Raw genomic sequence first — 18,117 nt, forward strand, 5'->3', positions numbered from 1 at the left:
GTTAAAGTTTCTCTGTTTTTGTTAAATATACCACTGTTCACATTATTCTATAGTTACAAACGTGAAAATACCCCTTTTTCACAACAAATCCGCAAACAATTTGTGTGTCTTTTTAATATTGTGTTAACGTCATTATGTTCAGGGGCCATAACAACAAATGTTTCAAATAATTGTTTCCACTCGTTTTTAATTATTTTTCCAACTGATCTCTGACAATGTATAGCATACGACGGCAATGTATGAAACCAATTCATGCATGCAGGAATAATTTATGTTGTAAATATGGTTTACATTAAATGTTCAAGTAAGACACTCCAATGTGATTCAAGGTCTAAGCTATTACCCCAAAATCGAAGAGTTAGCAATTGCTTCTCTTATCAAGTATATTGTTGAATCATGACTCAGCATATATTTTCCCGAAAAATCATCCAAATACGTCGAGAATAGCTAGACCAAAAGTCCACGTATTTCTGAATCAACCCTCGGGCACATACGTAGAATGAATCCTTAAGACTCGTAGCAGAAAACTTCGTCTGTTTTGACACCTGACGTGGAGAGCAATACGACAGACAATACAGGTATTGCATTGGATGGTGACATTAAGAAATACAGTGCGAACGTTCCAGAAGATTGTAAAGCATGCTTAACAACATCGACTGTACCCTCGGCCACTTCTGCAAGAATTAAGGACGCACGATAAAAAGGAAGTGTTCTACCATTTCTGACCGGCATATCTCAGCGGCTCGATCAAAAATTTACTCATTACTTATTTCTTCAATCATGCAATTTCGATTCCATTCAAATATAAATCCATGCAAGTTCAAAGGTAAATTTGTATTTAAATCGACCGGATAATTTAAGAAAAATACACTGATACTTATTTACTCAACCTAGTTTTGCTTATTAGGACTATATTTATACATTGTCCGTCATAAATATTGCGTCTACATGGCTCTAGTATTACTAGTAAATGTTTCAGTGCGATTGTTTCATCAGCAGAAAATCTATTATTGACAAAATATATGCACTTTCACGTATATTATAAAACATGATTAAACGTTTAATTCATATTTTTATAACATACGTATTTAAGTGCATATACTTGGTAAATAATAGATTTTCTACTGATAAACCAATCGCACTGAAACATTTACTAGTAATTAGGAGTATATTGGGCATGTGGTATTCACGCCGCAAGACACAGGAATATAGCTGTGCAATCTTATCGATACTTTGTATTTTGCCGGTTTTTTTTATTGGAATCGAACACCCATTACATATAGATGTGATTGACTTAATTGCAATTATCGGTTTAGATGTTCGGATGCTTCTTTTCACATAAATTATTCACTCTCATGAAAACAATCCATGGGAACACCATGATTATAGTGTATCTGTGATGAAAGCGCTGCAAGAGATGGATACCACGCTACATCGGGCTGCTTTCTCTATCATCATATGTACCATGTATGTGAGCAGTATTGAAAACCAGAAGAATTTCCTGTCGTTGTTGGACGCGCATTTCACAACCACCGCCCAGACGGGTGCTGTAGCAGTCACAGATATTGACCAGGACGGAGCGTTCGATGTGATAGTCGCTGTGTAAGCACATCGTAACTTGTGTAAAGAGTATTAAAATATCGTTAAGAGAAATATATATTTATGGACATGTTCACGTTCTCAAATCATTCGTCCTCCATGGTGGATTTTTCAGCTCGGACGCTGCGAACCTAATCCTGGGGTACGACGAGGGGTCCGGCGGACACGCAGAACTGCCTCTCCCCGCGGACTTCCGGGAGGCACTGGAGGACAAGCAAGGTAACAAACTGGCGTATTCTTAAAATGCAGAACGCGAGTCGAAGTTTAACAATATGATCAATATGTCAATTTGAGTACACAGTCATTTCAAAGTGCAGAGTACATAGTGCATACATTGACGGTTGATCCATTTTGATATTATCTTCATGACTTTTGCTCATCGACATCCATTTCTCTGTGCAATAATCCTGTTTCGAAGGACGGACTGTTGGTGTTTGCGCGTGTGACGTTGACGGTGACGGCTTGGATGACGTCTACCTGATGAACGACAATCCCGTGTACCCAGCGTCTGACGTCATCATCATACCAGACCGGCTGCTATCGCTTCACGGTGCTGGTGGCGTTAGGGATCTCTTCAGTTTACCGGGGAACGCCGAGATAGCGCCAGCACGTGGCGGAAACGCTGTTGGCTGCATCGACAGTGACGGCGACGGCAGATACGAAATTCTCCTCGCCACATACTCGAAAGGTAAGTCATGTGTTTTGCCTCTGTTGTTTTTTATTTCAGCGACGTTGCTTTGACATTGATATTTAACTTCAGTGAATGGAATAAACTTTCCAATAAGTCAGTAGAAAGTTAGAAACATTCAATGCCGTTTTTCGTTCATATCTTAAGAACTTGAAGCTGAAGCTTTTAGTTTTACACGTAACGTTTCTAAATCACATGTCTTGGCGTTGTAGACGGTAGAGGAATCATACAGCGTATACATGTGGACAGCGTGGATATAGTCAAAGTTGAAAACCTTGAAGCGATTAGTGTAGACTCCAACCAATACCTGCCGCAGAGAGGTAGGTGACTAGTTATTTCAACGGAGGTACATAGTTCAGAACATAACGATACGGCACGTCGTGCATGGCGTAAATATTGTTCACGAGTTTTTAAAGTGAGACAATGGTTACAAGTAATGTAGATGGTGAAAACGATGAGCATATTTTCTAAATCTGTTGTTGCTATTTTTTCACTGCGAAGGGTCAATTTAATGACTCGATTCTTTAAGTTGCTATTACTTTAAAGTATTATCTTTTGATAATACTTATATAAAGATTTGGTATATTAGGGGGCAACTGCTTCAGAATCAGGATATACGAAAATAAAATATTCTTACATAACTACAGTTTCCTTAGACTGGATGGGTAATTTTAACTGATTTATTTGTTTTAATGGATGAAAGACAAATTCAGGATCTATTTTTTTTTCATTTAGCACTAAAACATTTATGTCCGATCTCTGTTCAACGCTCATTTTTACGCACCGTTCAAAAATATGGCCGCCTTACAGTGAAATGGCGTTAGAATTTAACATGACGTCATGAAAAGCACGTAGGTTATGACGCCACATTTCAGCAAAGTTTGACACGGGTAGCTTGCAAACAACGAAATGGGGCGTCGTTTTATAAACGAAATTGCACATACATTTTGGCCGGTTTACGTTGTATGACTGCTTTCCTTCTGATTCTCTCATGAATAATGATTATAAATAATAAATGCAATATATACCAATCTACAAATGGAACAGTTTTTGCATAATTAAAGAAAATGAAAGCACTTTTCCGATACCTTTTTGAACAACCCTTGTATACCACATGGATGAAGTGATCATGAATGTTTTTGTAGTTGCCAGAGGTTTTCTTGTCGGTCCTTTCCTAAGCGGCTCCGGAAGTGACGTGTTTGTAACGTGCGACACGAGCTACTACGTTGGCAGCAGCGTCACACGGCACCAAGGCGATAACCTGCTTCTTCGCAACAATGGAGATGGAATTTTCACGGACTTAGCGGCTACATACGGTCTTCTTTTTCTTAGTTTTTAAAACTATGATGTGTTATTTCTACGAAAGGAAATTAAAAACAAACACTCGCACACACAAAAATGATTTGGACTTGCATATCGTATATACAAATCTGAATGCAAAACTATTCTGCTTCATAGATTTCTTATTTGAACTATGTTTGTTTTTTACATTTGGTTTTGAAAATGTCCTATACTAGTGAACACCGCTGTTGAACGTTTTTGATATAGTGCGTTACAGTTAAATTTCCTTAAATTATTGATTCACAAAGCGCGTAGTTAACCTTGTCGAAGTACTTGCTATATACTCCCCTCCTGTTTCAGAATAAACCCTATATTGTCAGCTATTTCACCCGGATGAGTGGTAGTAGGCGGACCTTAAAACACCCGCGATAGTTGATAAAGCCTTGTATTTATTAATTCCCTACCTGCAATTTCATTGACTGCAAAGAAAGGTTGTATTCTTACGCAGGTATGGTTGACAGGGATGCGGACAGTTACGGTGCTTTTATGGGTGACCTTGACTCAGATGGAGACCTTGACCTCATGTACGTAAACTGGTTAGGACAAGCTCGCCTCTTCATGGGATTCAACCACACCGGATTCACACAGGTGAGGGCTGTATGTGGGATTTCATTGATATTTCAACTGAACTTTTCCTCTCTCCAAAATGTTAAACAATACAGCATAATTCATTAACCATAGCCGAGTAGCTACGATGGTACTTATAGTGACCCCTTAAATATTATTTTCGAAATCACAATATGCTGTTAATTCTTTACACACATGTACTGATAGTGGTGAATTTGCGAACTGCCTTCCACAGCATCCCATCCTGCAACCCGGGGCAGGAACGGCGTCCATGGTTTTGTTGTTTGGATATTTTGACACCACCGGCCACCCGAGCATCCTGGTGACGGACGTAGCGGCTCCTGACAACTACCGCCCGGGAAATCAGATCTTCCACGTATCCGTGCAAGGGAATTCGACCTTACTGGATAATTATAACCTTGGAGAGCTTCTAGGCTCACTCTTCATGAATGGTATTTAAACGTTAGGCATATGATTATGTGTATATTATAAACAGCGATTTAATTGTAACATTTAATTTTGTACCAATGGAATTGAATTGCGATATACTGTTCAAACAACTAAACATTTTAGGAGTTGGCAAAGCAGATTTGAACCATGACGGGAATCAAGAGATACTTGTATCACATAACATAGCAGACGGTCGGACATTTTCAATATTTGAAAGCGAAGACAAAACACAAAATTGGATCTCATTCATGCCGTTAATCCAAAATGGCGGGTATGCACGCGGCGCTAGTGTGACATTGACTTTGTCTGACCGTTCCAGAAGAAGTCAGGTGATTGGCGGAGACTGTTCTTACATGTGCCAGTCAGAACCAGTGGCTCATTTCGGGATTGGAGACAATATTCCCTTGGAAGTGTTTGTCCGCTGGGCGGACGGACACAATGCGAGGTATTTCCTGCACAAACGTGATATAGGGCGGAGAATCATAGTATCCTACAACGGAGCTCTTCGTTACACAACAAAAAACCGGCAAACCTCCGTCACTAACGTTGTATCACAGGCAAATGGAGGACAAGACGGAATGGAAAGCACTGTTAGACATATTTTCATTTCTACTTTTTATTTGTATATATGCATTTATAACATATACTGTGAATTAATTTGTAATTGATAATTTATTTGCCGACAGTGGTAGGTCATACGGGCACTATACCAGACAACAGATGCTCCCAAAATCGGCAAAAACAGTATTTTCTCAAAGCAAGCATAGAGCAATACAAGCTAGTATGTGGCCGATAATACATCATTTTACATGATTAAAAGAATAAACGCAAGAACCTTGTCGGCCCACACGCAGTCTCAGCTGAGTTCTCCCATTTAAAAATAGCGCGGAATGATTTCCCCTTTTAAAAAAGTGCGGTATGTTTTTTTCCGAATACTTCTCAAGTGACGTGTTCGATTCTCTCAATAGCCTGTCAATAAGCGGTTAGGCCAACTCGTTGTCATTTTCAGCAGTGTTAATCTCTTTCAAAAGTTTTCCATCGATCAATTTCATTACCGACGTAAATATGTCGGGCTCCGTGTCTACGTTGTTTCTCAGCAGCTTTCTGCCTCCTGGCACTGTTCACATTTATTTAGCATGTGAAGTCACGTGATGAGTGGTGATAAATATACCAACTCTATTTTTGTGGAGCCCGTTTGCGGTGAGTAAGACATAATTTTCACAATGGCGGTTCCGGGTATGTGCGTATGTGCGGGCCTGCGTGCGTCCATACGTCCACACTGAACTTTGACCGGGCTGTATCTTGACGATGCATTACAGGATTTTCAAAAAAAAACACCTTACCATGGAACTCACCATGCTGATGCGTAGTTCCGCAGGCACACGTATTGAACAACTTAATTTCATTCTGTGTTGTGAATAGAGGAGCATTATGTCGATGTCAAAGGTTAATTCATTCGGACTAACGGGTTAGACCACAATGCTCGTCACATTGCCTGGATACAGTAATATATTTTTTTATCATTTTTTTTTTTTTTTTTTTTTTTTTTTTTTTGTCAAGATAGTGAATATATGTCATTTAAAAAAATATATTCCACATTTTTTCATGAAAAAAGTTAGTATATATATATATATATATATATATATATATATATATATATATATATATATATATATATATATATATATATATATATATAATATATATATATATATTCTAACTTTTTCATGAAAAATTGTGGAATGTTTTTAAAAATCTTTTAAATCTTAAAAAATGTTTTAAAAATTTTAAAAATTCAGTAGAAAAGATTTTACCTAAAATCTATTGTTTGCAATCAACTGTAATAATAGTATTGGTGTAATTTAGATTCTAAATTAAATTACGGAAATGATATTTTTATCTTGTTGTCCAATAAAAAGTTATGAAATTTTATCTGGAAGTTGCCATTTTCTCGTTGTTGAATATACTGTCTGCACGGGGCATGTTAGTAAAAACTTAAAACTGTGGATTTGGGTACATCTTCTATTATACATAACGTATTCCTACTTGCCTAGATGTTTTTAAAAAATAATAGAATGACCCATATATGTCATTTAAAAAAAATATTCTAACTTTTTCATGAAAAATTGTGGAATGTTTTTAAAAATCACCAACAGGTGCTCGTCACATTGCCTGGATACAGTAATATATATTTTTTATATTTTTTTTATTTTTAATATATATATATTTATATATAACATAGCTCAGTGTCTTATAGCTCAGTATGTTTTCCATTGTTTCATTGAAATTTTATGATGATTATGATCCCTATTTTTAATCCCCCGCCACGGAGTGGGGAGGGGATTATAGGAATGCACTTCGTCCGTCTGTCAGTCTGTCCGTCCGTCCGTCCGTCTGGCTGTAACATTTCGTGTCCGGGCTATAACTTACTTATGCATTGATGGATAACCATATTACTTGGCATTCATGTTGTCTTCATTGAGGCAATGTGCAGTGATCTTGACCCGGGTCCATACCTCAAAGGTCAAGGTCATACGAGACATTTAAAGGTCAGAGTACACATGCTAGTGTCCGCGCTATAACTTACTTATGCATTGATGGATTACCGTATTACTTGGTACAAATGTTGTCCTCATTGAGACGATGTGCAGTGCCCTTGACCCGGTTGCACACCTCAAAGGTCAAAGTCACACGAGACATTTAAAGGTCAGAGTATACATGCTCGTGTCCGCGCTATAGCTTAATTATGCATTGATGGATTACCGTATTATTTGGTACAAATGTTGCCCTTATTGAGACGATGTGCAGTGACCTTGATCCGGGTCTATACCTCAAAGGTCAAGGTCACACGAGACATTTAAAGGTCAGAGTACACATGCTCGTGTTCGCGCTATAACTTACTTATGCATTTATGGATTGCCATATTACTGGGTACAAATGTTGTCCTTATTGAGACGATGTGCAGTGACCTTTACCTGGCCATACCTCAAAGGTCAAGGTCATACTAGACATTTAAAGGTCAGAGTACACATGCTCGTGTCCGCACTATAACTTAATTATGCATTATTGTATTACCATATTACTTGGTACAAATGTTGTCCTCATTGAGACGATGTGCAGTGACCTTGACCTGGGTCCATACCTCAAAGGTCAAGGTCACACTAGACATTTAAAGGTCAGAGTACACATGCTCGTGTCCGCGCTAAAACTTACTTTTGCATTGATGGATTACCATATTACTTGGTACAAATGTTGTCCTTATTGAGACGATGTGCAGTGACCTTGGGACACACTGCTTGTAAAATCCCTGCCAAATGGCCCCGCAACCCCGAATACCTATGTAAGGCCCATTCCCGACTATTTTCAATATGAAGACAAAACCACATTCACTAGGCACTGCAGGGCCACCTGAAAGGTCAAAACACAGCCCATTGCCTCTGTTGTCCCCGGTATACTCCTGGAACAAGGGCAAGGGGTGGGCGGGGCAGTGGTTACAATTGACAAGTGCATTACAATCCCAGATTATGCTGCAAATAAAAACAAAATATAAGGTGATAAACTTAGGCTTACTTATGTTGAGGTATATCCAGACCAGTGTTTATATCGCTATTTGTGAAAAGATATTTGTTCAAAACTGTTGTTTTGTCAGAATTTGATCAAAAATGAGCTTGATACATCAATTTGGACCAAACAATGACTCATGTTACAGTTAAGTTGACCTGTCCGATTTCCATTCAAAACGAGTCACTAATTACGCAATAAAATCGCTACCAGTCTCAGATACACATGCTTTATTGCATAATGATTGCTTTAAATAATGATCCTTTAGTGCATGAGACGATCAACAATGACTTCAAGCATGCTCAAAACATATTTATTGTCAAAAATAAGATTTAATTTCCAAAATTCGAGCCACATTGTTTATACCGGAAGCCGCCATTTTGATTGAATTTATTGAAACTCATGCTAAACCGATCGATATACAGTATAAAAACACTACGCATCGGTAACTTCTCTTTACAAAAACACGAAAACTAGCGTAGAAAAATTATACTTGATTATTTTTAGCCTTTTAATAAATTATTACCTGAAAAAAAATCTGCTTGGCGATCAAAATGAAGGTGCGGGCGCACCAAAAAAAATTTTTTTTTACATTTTCAAAAAAATAGGAGCGGTAAATCCGCGGAACGAAATATCAATTTGGTGTGACCTTAATATGCATTCGTATTACGTTTTTTGAGCTGAAATCCCAATACAGTCAGGCAGGCAAACTCCACAACCCTCGGGTCTGACACCAGCATGTATCGTACATGTAGCATTGTCAGGTTATCACATCAGAGCCCTTGTCCGCCAGCCATAATGCAACGATCACAGCACACAGAACTGCAACAGCTTCTCCATCCACCATAACCCCATTATTTTCTAAAACAAATATTTTTTTTAAATCAACGATTAACGTTCACGTCTGCGTTGCTTTTTAAAGGATTCCTGTCACACGGAATATTGTTCTAAATTCAGAATGTATTTTCACTTTCCCCTTTTCTTCTTAATATTTCTAGCCATACTGTTATTTATCTGACAGCTGCAGATTCAAGATACAGTTTTAAACACATTCAAACCGGGTATTGAATATAATTATATGAATAGCCACAGTTTATTTTAACGGTACCCACTACTATACGTACCCTGTGTGCTGTCGGCCGGAAGTACCACCTGACAGCCACTTGGGTTCTCCGCCGAGCACTTGTTTTCGAAACCTGAAATAAGCGAATAAAACATGTTATTAAATCTTCTTTAATTTGTATTTTCTCTTTTCGTTATTAACATCACTGATATTTGTAAGAACATAAATGCGCAAATACACATACTTAGATACTGATACAGCAAATATCTTTAAACGCTGCAAATTTATAAGACTAGCTTATTCCAATGACACAGAAGTTATATTTTTATGGGAAATACATTTGATAAAACTTTAACACTAGTATGTGCATCCTGCATTCTATAAACTTTCTCTTTTCTAAGTTCTTACATGGAACAAAGCAGTTTTTGGCTTCTATTTCCGAACCATCGCACGGTGTGCCGTCAAACTGAGTGGCTGGGTTGTCACACGACCTGTTCCTGCCGGAAACGCCCCCTCCGCATGTGCAACCTGTTTCCAGTGGGCATGTGTCGCTAGACATGTTCATACAGGGCGACCAAGCAGACCAGGAGCTCCAGGCACCATCCACTGAGGCAATTATTGAATCAAGAATAAAAAAATACCAGTCTAATACGAGTTGACTTAAAAGCCTTAGTACTACTACAGAGTTTTACTTAAGAAAAGGGTACTAACTACAACAACGACCGTCTTACGGTTTTTAACTTAATGCCGAAACGATTCAGCCATTATGCTTATAACATCAAATAGCCCATTGTTACAGCAACTTTATTATACATGTGCTAATTAGCCGTTCATTCAAGTACACACCAGGGCATATGTTGACCGTGCATGCGAGTGTTTCGATGTGGATGCCGTCACAATAACTCCCTCCCCACTGGGGCGCGGGGTCGCTGCAAGTGCGCGCACGTGAAAGCTCCCCGTAGCCACAAGAAACCGAGCACGTGCTCCAGGCAGACCAGACTGTCCATCCGCCGTCGACTTGAAGAAGATCAACGATATATATCGAGAATATTGCTATAAGCTCCCAATGTACTTTATAGGTGTTGAACAGATGAGGCCACAGTATCACTTACACCAAGCCTGTGCCTGTCTTTTATGCTGACAGTGACATCATTTGAGAGTACCTGTTAGAGGCCTACTAGCCAATTTTTTACACCGTAACCATGTTGGTCATGTGGTTACAGATAGAGTCATAACAGGACCTTATTGGACAAACTCTACAAAACCTCTAGATTTGGCTTAATATCAATATATAAGCTATATGGCTAACAGTTTTGTGCTGGACCTGAAAGCCCTGTGCCCTCTTGGTTTGGTAAAACATAGTGCGTTCATGATGTACCCAAACACTATGATAAATCGCTAAAAAGTTAAAGCAATCGAAAGAGAACATGGAAGGGTTTTGTGAAAATATATCATATATTCGGGAAATCATGATTTTACAAGAATATAGTTGTACGTGTTATTGTCATACTCATTTTCTTCACCTGCAGGACAAGGAACCATGCTGCACACTGCGAATTCAGATAAGTGGCCGGAGCAACCACTTCCGCCGTGCTGGGGCGGAATACACTCTCGCGTGCGCTGCCGGGTGCCGCCGTTGCAGGTGGTGGAGCACGCGCCCCACGTTTCCCAGGCCATCCAGAACCCGTTCACTGTGTGGGGATCATAGTTCATTGCTTTTATTAATATTCTCTACTTTGTAACCAGAGTATTTATGGAATAGTGTGATACGCATTAATGCAAATATGGAATATTCAAAAGTCAAGTTACCAGTGGATAAGAGCATTGATCAGATAAGTCTGTGCCATGAGAGAATATTCTATGCCAAGGTTACATGGGAGAACATTTGACTTCCCAAAACAAAATTCATTCCTATAGCACAAGACTTAGAACTTTAAAGAAATCGGATTTAAGTCATTCTGTAACGTAGGTTGTAGTCTTTGGAAGAAAACTGCCTGCTAGTGTCGTCACCCAAATAGGTCATTTATCAAAATCTAAGGTTGCTGTTAAGCGTCACATGATTGATAATTTTGTCTAATGATAAATTGTTAATTTTTAAATATTGTGCATAAGTAATTTTATTTTTATTAAAAATATCAATAATACTTTAATAAAAACTCAATGCAGCATTAAGAATAATAGTTTAAAGAAAATTTCGGTAAAAGCATTTTCACAAAATACTAAGTTGTAATTAATAAATCCCATCATGCACCTTTTATGATTTATTGTTGATTTTAAAATTATTGTGCTTTAGTGAATTTGTGATATTTGTCTCAACTCTGAGATATGCTTTTGAAGATAGTCATGCTATATTTTTGATAAAGATGAAATCAATATTCTTCAATTACTAACTGTAATACTAAAACACTTAAAATACTTACATGTGATCTTACTTATTTTCAATGTAAGCTTGCCTCTCTATGCCATGTCAGCAACAGTAAGGACCACAATATAAAGAAGTGTTCTCCGGGACTCTTGTTATCCACAGTGCTGGTGTGTATGCCATTGATCATCAATATACATGTATGTTTTTTATATTAACTATACCCCCGCCCCTCCCAATTAAGAGCGATTAGAATTACCAGGACAAAGTCCGTCGTTGCAAGGCTGTGACTCCGTGGAATCTCCAACACAGTCCAGGCCGCCATATTGGGGTTCTGGGTTAGTACACGAACGTGACCTGGACTGGGTGCCGTCACCGCACGTAGCTGAACATCCATTCCATGAACTCCATGGTGTGAAGCCACCATCGACTATACAATAAGAGTACAATCCTTTTGAACAAGGCGATGTGGCTCAAATCTTTCGAAAAATATTATTTGGCCAAATTACTAAGCCGCTAAACTTGATTTTTCGAAATGAAAAATACTTTACGGTGATTATCAAAACCTCAGAACTTTCAAAATGGGGATACTAAACAAGGTATACCAAAACCATCGCTACCCTTAACATTGTTACGTTATGTTAAAACGTCAAGACGATATTGGAAGAATAAATTGGGTTACAAAAGTTAGAGAAATATTCAGTATGGATTTGGCTACGTCTGGTTATGGCAAGACGTAGGCGACATAAATACTTTCAACGCGCAATTTAAACTTCGCTTAATCGACTGTATGACTCAGGGGTGGCACGACACCGTTAAAACATCTTCAAGATGCGATCTCTATAAAGTTTATAGAGATCGCATCTTGAAGATGTATTAACGGTGTCGTTATAAACATGTTATATCCTTACTCAATCCGGAAAAATATCTTTCAATAAACTTGTCACTTAGATTTGTTCGTGCGCTCGCGCGATTTAGGTGTTCAAGTCACCGGTTAAATATCGAAGTTGGCCGGCATCTTAACATAGAAAGAAATGACAGAATATGTGCGTCCTGCTTAATCAACGAGAACAGGCTTTTGTTAAAAGATGAATTTCATGCGTTTTTCATATGCCCGAGGTTCTTTACTGTAAGAAATCAGTTTTAATTTAGCTGGTACACGGTCGATCTGACCTACATGCCTTTTACAGACTCCTACGTAGTCAGATAATAGTTTTGTTATTAGACAAGTGGCAATATTTATTTTTTAATTGTTAAAAATAGCGGATTAATATTGAAATTTGTTTACAATTTGTATGACACCACTGTATTGTAATTAATGATGCATATATAATAGTGTGTATTTTGGGCCGGCGGCCTTTATGTATGTACTGAATAAAGTTGAGTTGAGTTGAGTCGAGTTGATTACTAAGATACGATAACACTGAAGGCATATAACTCACTTGGACAAGGTCCGTCGTTGCAAGACTGAGACTCCGTGGAATCCCCGACGCAATCCAGGCCGCCATATTGGGGTTCTGGGTTAGAACACGTACGTGACCTAGACTGTGTGCCGTCATCGCACGTAACTGAACATGCATTCCATGAACTCCAGGGTGTGAAGCCGCCGTCGACTGGATCAAAGTATAATACTTCTATGTCGTTAACTCACAATAATAGCAAATGCAAGTTCAGATATTTTCGCTTTATAGAAAGAACACAATTTTCGACAAGACAATATTTCATATATTAGTTGAACAAAAACAGTTTTTATGTGACATAGCATAGACTAATGCGTGAATGGTATAACCTTGTTTAACATTTAACTTACCAGGACAAGGTCCGTCGGTACATGGCTGAGTTTCCGTTGAATCACCGACACAGTCCAGGCCGCCATATTGGGGTTCTGGGTTAGTACACGTACGTGACCTGGACTGTGTGCCGTCATCGCATGTCACCGAACATGCGTCCCAATCACTCCATACCGTATAGCCACCTTCGACTTACGTAAGAAGAAAATGATAACAATAAACTACTTCGCAGTCCGAAAAAACGGCTGTAACGATGCATATATATCAACGTCTACATTATAGCATTTTGACCATAATAACGAAATACAAACAATACCATAACAACACACTAACTAGAACGTTAAATATACAACACATGAGCTAATGCAGTTGCATTTATATAAACATATCTTTCCGTCTGGCACGTAAACTATTTAATTGTAACCTTATTTTTGTTACAAAAACATTGCATAACCGAAACATGCCCATTATTCTGTTATTGGTTGTTGAAATAATTAAGATTGAAACACAACGGTTTCATTATTCATATAACTCACCAGGACATGGACCGTCGTTGCAAGACTGAGACTCGCTTGAATCACCGACGCAGTTCAGGCCGCCATTTTGGGGTTCTGGGTTAGTACACGAACGTGTCCTCGACTGGGTACCGTCATCACACGTAGCTGAACACGCGTCCCACGAACTCCATAATGTATAGCCGCCGACAACTGGATCAAGGAACACGATTTCAGGCTGTTTCCTTTATTTCTTCACAAAAACATTGCAAAACCGAAGCATGCCAATTATACTGTTATTGGTTGTTGATATAATTAAGACTCGAACAAAATGGTTTATTATTCATATAACTCACTTGGACATTGTCCGTCGTTGCAAGGTTGAGACTCCACGGAATCTCCGATGCAATCCATGCCGCCATATTGGGGTTCCGGGCTAGTACACGAACGTGACCTGGATTCGATGCCGTCACCGCACGTCACTGAACACGCGTCCCATGAACTCCATAAGGCGTAGCCACCGTCAACTTTAATTGATTAATTGATCATTGATGAAATGATTATTGCATGCAAAAGTAATCATATATATAATAGTATGAACAAAGAAACATCCACAACCCCAATAACATAGCATCTATGTATCTAGCTGTAAAGCAATGAGACCATATCCTACAAGAAACGAAGAAACATGCACAAACTCAATAACATAGCATCTATGTATGTAGCTGTAAAGCACTGAGACCATATCCTACAAGAAACGAAGAAACATGCACAAACTCAATAACATAGCATCTATGTATGTAGCTGTAAAGCACTGAGACCATATCCTACAAGAAACGAAGAAACATGCACAAACTCAATAACATAACTGCCATAGCATCTATCTATCCAGCTCTACGACAATATCCCATAAGAAACGAACACAGCAAACAGGACAATGAATTGAACTACACTGAATTGTCAAACAATATCTCGCCACGTTCGTACATTTAACAAACAAATTTCATACAGGACATGACGCAAACATTACAAGGCAAAACTGGATAATAAATCGGATGCGTAGTACCGGTAAACTGTATTTCAACTAAAACTTAAAATTACTACGATATGATATACTTTAGTAACTCACTAGGACAAGGTCCGTCGTTACAGGACTGAGACTCCGTGGAAACATCGTCGCAGTCCAGGCCGCCATATTGGGGTTCTGGGTTAGTACACGTACGTGACCTAGACTGGGTGCCGCCACCACAGGTCATTGTACACGTACCCCATGTACTCCATGAAGTAAAGCCGCCGTCGACTGTATGTTGTTAATACATGTTTATATTGAATTTACCAGATTAATACTAAACTAAAATACTGTTTTTTTAAACACAACATCACATAAAATTAAGTCTTGGAAAGTGGATATAATCTGGTAATTCACTCACTTGGACAAGGTCCGTCATAACATGACGTCGAATCCGTGGAATCCCCGACGCAGTCCAGGCCGCCATATCGGGGTTCTGGGTTAGTACACGTACGTGACCTGGACTTGGTACCATCACCGCACGTGTCTGAACACGCAACCCACGAGCTCCATAACGTATAGCCGCCGTCGACTGTATTTGAGGGACTTTTTTGTTCAGGCATATTATATTGAGTTTAATAGATTTATACTACACATGAAAATACTTAAGACATAAATAATATATATATATATATATATATATATATATATATATATATATATATATATATATATATATATATATATATATATTTTATATATATATATATATATATATATATATATATATATATATATATATATATATATATATATATATATATATATATAATAAAGACAACAATATGATATCGTTAAATTGAGACAAAGGAGGTGGGTATAATCTGGTGTTTCACTCACTTGGACAAGGTCCGTCATTACAGGGCTGTGACTCCGCGGATTCTCCGACGCAGCCTAGGCCGCCATACCGGGGTTCTGGGTCAGTACACGTACGTGACCTGGACTGGGCGCCGTCACCGCACGTCATTGAACACGCACCCCAAGAATTCCAGAGCGTAAAACTGCCATCCACTGATGTTTAAAATTATATATTGTTTGCTTTAGAACCAATATGATGCCAGTCACCAGATCCCAAGGAACTACAGGTCCTTTGGCAAAGCATATATCCTGATCTACATCTACATTACGACTCGTAACCATATAGAAATGGGGAAACAGACAAAAAAAACTTAAAATTTCAATACGAATCATAAGTCAGCACGAAATGAAAATGTATTCAATGATGACCAGCGGCCAGTCTGATACGATAAGACTTTAGACATTCCACTCAATTAGGTAATATCAATTAGGCGTAACAATTTAAGGCTGGGAATCATGATAATAGTGTGTATATATAAATATATATAGTGTTGTTCTTATTCGAATACAGAGTTAAGAATATTTACGTCTAGTGTAAAGAACTCACCCGGACAACCCAGTGTGTTACAGGCCCTGGTTTCGCTGGTGTTTCCGATGCATCCGCTGCCAGGGTGGTCGCAAGTGCGTGTTCTGGTCTGACTTCCACTACCACATGACGCCGTGCACTCACCCCAAGCGCTCCAGTTAGAAAGGCCAAGCTCACCTGAGCCATCGACAACCCATAAGCGATAATCTTATGAACTATTAACATAACATCACATGGATGCATGCCTATTTACTTTACATTCTCTTTTATGTTCGTTACAATAGTTTTAAATGGTAGCTATATGTGCAATGTTAATCATATAGTAAAGCATTTAATTTACCAGGACAAAGTCCGTCGTTGCACGGTCTGGATTCCGTGGAATCACCGACACAGTCCAGGCCGCCATATTGTGGTTCTGGGTAAGTACAAGTACGTGACTTGAACTGTGTGCCGTCACCGCACGTTACTGTACAAGAGCCCCACGAACTCCATAATGAGAACTCACCGTCGACTGTGTAAAGGAAGGTGATGAAATCATGGACGGTTATTTACTTCTTGCATAACAATACACAGTGCACATGAATTCTTCAAATAGTTCAAGGAAACCTGTTCAAGTTGATCAAAAGCCTTTACTACATTTGATTGGCTCACACAATTTCTCCTACATATGGACATAACTAACAAATTGAAACTTGTCATGAAACTTTTAACTTACTTGGACAAGGTCCGTCGGTACAAGGCTGCGACTCCGCAGTGTCCCCGACGCAGTCCAGGCCGCCATATTGCGGTTCTAGGTTAGTACATGAACGTGACCTAGACTGGGTGCCGTCACCGCACGTCATTGAACAAGCGTCCCACGCACTCCATAAAGTATAGGTGCCGTCGACTGTATAACAAACACAAATTTATAAAGTAGTCATTATCTTGTCATAAAGAAATTGAAATACTTAAACATGTTCGTGTGTTGATATGATTTATATATGTATTAAGCTCACTTGGACATTGTCCGTCGTTGCAGGACTGAGACTCCGTGAAAACACCGATGCAATCCAGGCCGCCATATTGGGGTTCTGGGTTAGTACACGTACGTGACCTAGACTTGGTGCCGTCACCACACGTCATTGAACACGCATCCCACGAACTCCATACCGTATAGCCGCCGTCGACTAAAAACTCATACGGCATATCACTCAAAAAGGTGTAGGTTTCCAACAACAAGACAATACGACAACAAGAAAGGGACACAGACAAATAGGACATATACAGGAAATTTGTCCGTAGATTATAATTCAATATACTGTACGACATGACACAGACCCTTAAAATTAATAGTTAGTAATTAACCAAATACAGTTTACAGGGCGACGATTGATATTATTGCAACATGAAAGACACAAATGGACTCACCAGGACAAGATCCGTCGTTGCAAGAATGAGACTCCGTGGAATCCCCGACGCAATCCAGGCCGCCATATTGGGGTTCTGGGTTAGTACACGTACGGGACCTGGACTGGGTGCCTTCACTGCACGTCGCTGAACATGCATCCCATGAACTCCAGGGTGTGAAGCCGCCGTCGACTAGATCAAACAATAATACTTCTATGTCGTTCACAGAACACCAGAAGCACATGCAAGTTTAAACTATTTTCGAAATATAGAAGAAAACAATTTGCGCCAATAAACTTATTTCATATATTTGTTTAAATAAGTAAATAAAGATGGTATGTTAAAACGCATAAATGAAAACAA

General features: G+C 38.9%; 2 protein-coding genes across 2 annotated transcripts; one reads left to right on the forward strand and one right to left on the reverse strand.

Annotated features, from left to right (window-relative positions):
- Positions 1-1,465: 1,465 nt before the first annotated feature.
- On the forward strand, positions 1,466-4,655 carry LOC128208342 (cartilage acidic protein 1-like). Its single transcript, XM_052911900.1, has 6 exons — positions 1,466-1,602; positions 1,715-1,818; positions 2,018-2,287; positions 2,500-2,607; positions 4,077-4,216; positions 4,431-4,655. Exons 1-6 carry the CDS (start codon positions 1,466-1,468, stop codon positions 4,653-4,655), a joined length of 984 nt encoding a protein of 327 aa, XP_052767860.1.
- Positions 4,656-8,966: 4,311 nt separating this feature from the next.
- LOC128208343 (A disintegrin and metalloproteinase with thrombospondin motifs adt-1-like) lies at positions 8,967-17,998 on the reverse strand. Its single transcript, XM_052911902.1, has 16 exons — positions 17,776-17,998; positions 17,084-17,254; positions 16,709-16,879; positions 15,825-15,995; positions 15,346-15,516; positions 15,045-15,215; positions 14,272-14,442; positions 13,958-14,128; positions 13,442-13,612; positions 13,074-13,244; positions 11,891-12,061; positions 10,793-10,960; positions 10,116-10,286; positions 9,678-9,875; positions 9,331-9,402; positions 8,967-9,067 (listed from the first exon to the last, which is right to left on the reverse strand). Exons 1-16 carry the CDS (start codon positions 17,996-17,998, stop codon positions 8,967-8,969), a joined length of 2,643 nt encoding a protein of 880 aa, XP_052767862.1.
- Between the last annotated feature and the right edge of the window lie 119 nt (positions 17,999-18,117).

This window comes from Mya arenaria, chromosome 11 (assembly GCF_026914265.1).
Source record: "Mya arenaria isolate MELC-2E11 chromosome 11, ASM2691426v1".
Classification (NCBI taxonomy): Eukaryota; Metazoa; Mollusca; class Bivalvia; order Myida; family Myidae; genus Mya; species Mya arenaria.

What these genes read in the sequence shown, in the direction of transcription:
- LOC128208342 (XM_052911900.1), top strand. Translation starts at nt 1,466, where the DNA reads ATGTATGTGAGCAGTATTGAAAACCAGAAGAATTTCCTGTCGTTGTTG. An exon ending in TTCGATGTGATAGTCGCTGT is followed by an intron (nt 1,603 to 1,714) that starts GTAAGCACATCG and finishes TGGATTTTTCAG; the next exon opens with CTCGGACGCTGCGAACCTAA. An exon ending in ACCACACCGGATTCACACAG is followed by an intron (nt 4,217 to 4,430) that starts GTGAGGGCTGTA and finishes TGCCTTCCACAG; the next exon opens with CATCCCATCCTGCAACCCGG.
- LOC128208343 (XM_052911902.1), bottom strand. Translation starts at nt 17,998, where the DNA reads ATGTGCTTCTGGTGTTCTGTGAACGACATAGAAGTATTATTGTTTGAT. An exon ending in TAACGACGGACCTTGTCCTA is followed by an intron (nt 14,443 to 15,044) that starts GTGAGTTACTAA and finishes AATCAATTAAAG; the next exon opens with TTGACGGTGGCTACGCCTTA. An exon ending in TACCGACGGACCTTGTCCTG is followed by an intron (nt 13,245 to 13,441) that starts GTAAGTTAAATG and finishes ACTTTGATCCAG; the next exon opens with TCGACGGCGGCTTCACACCC.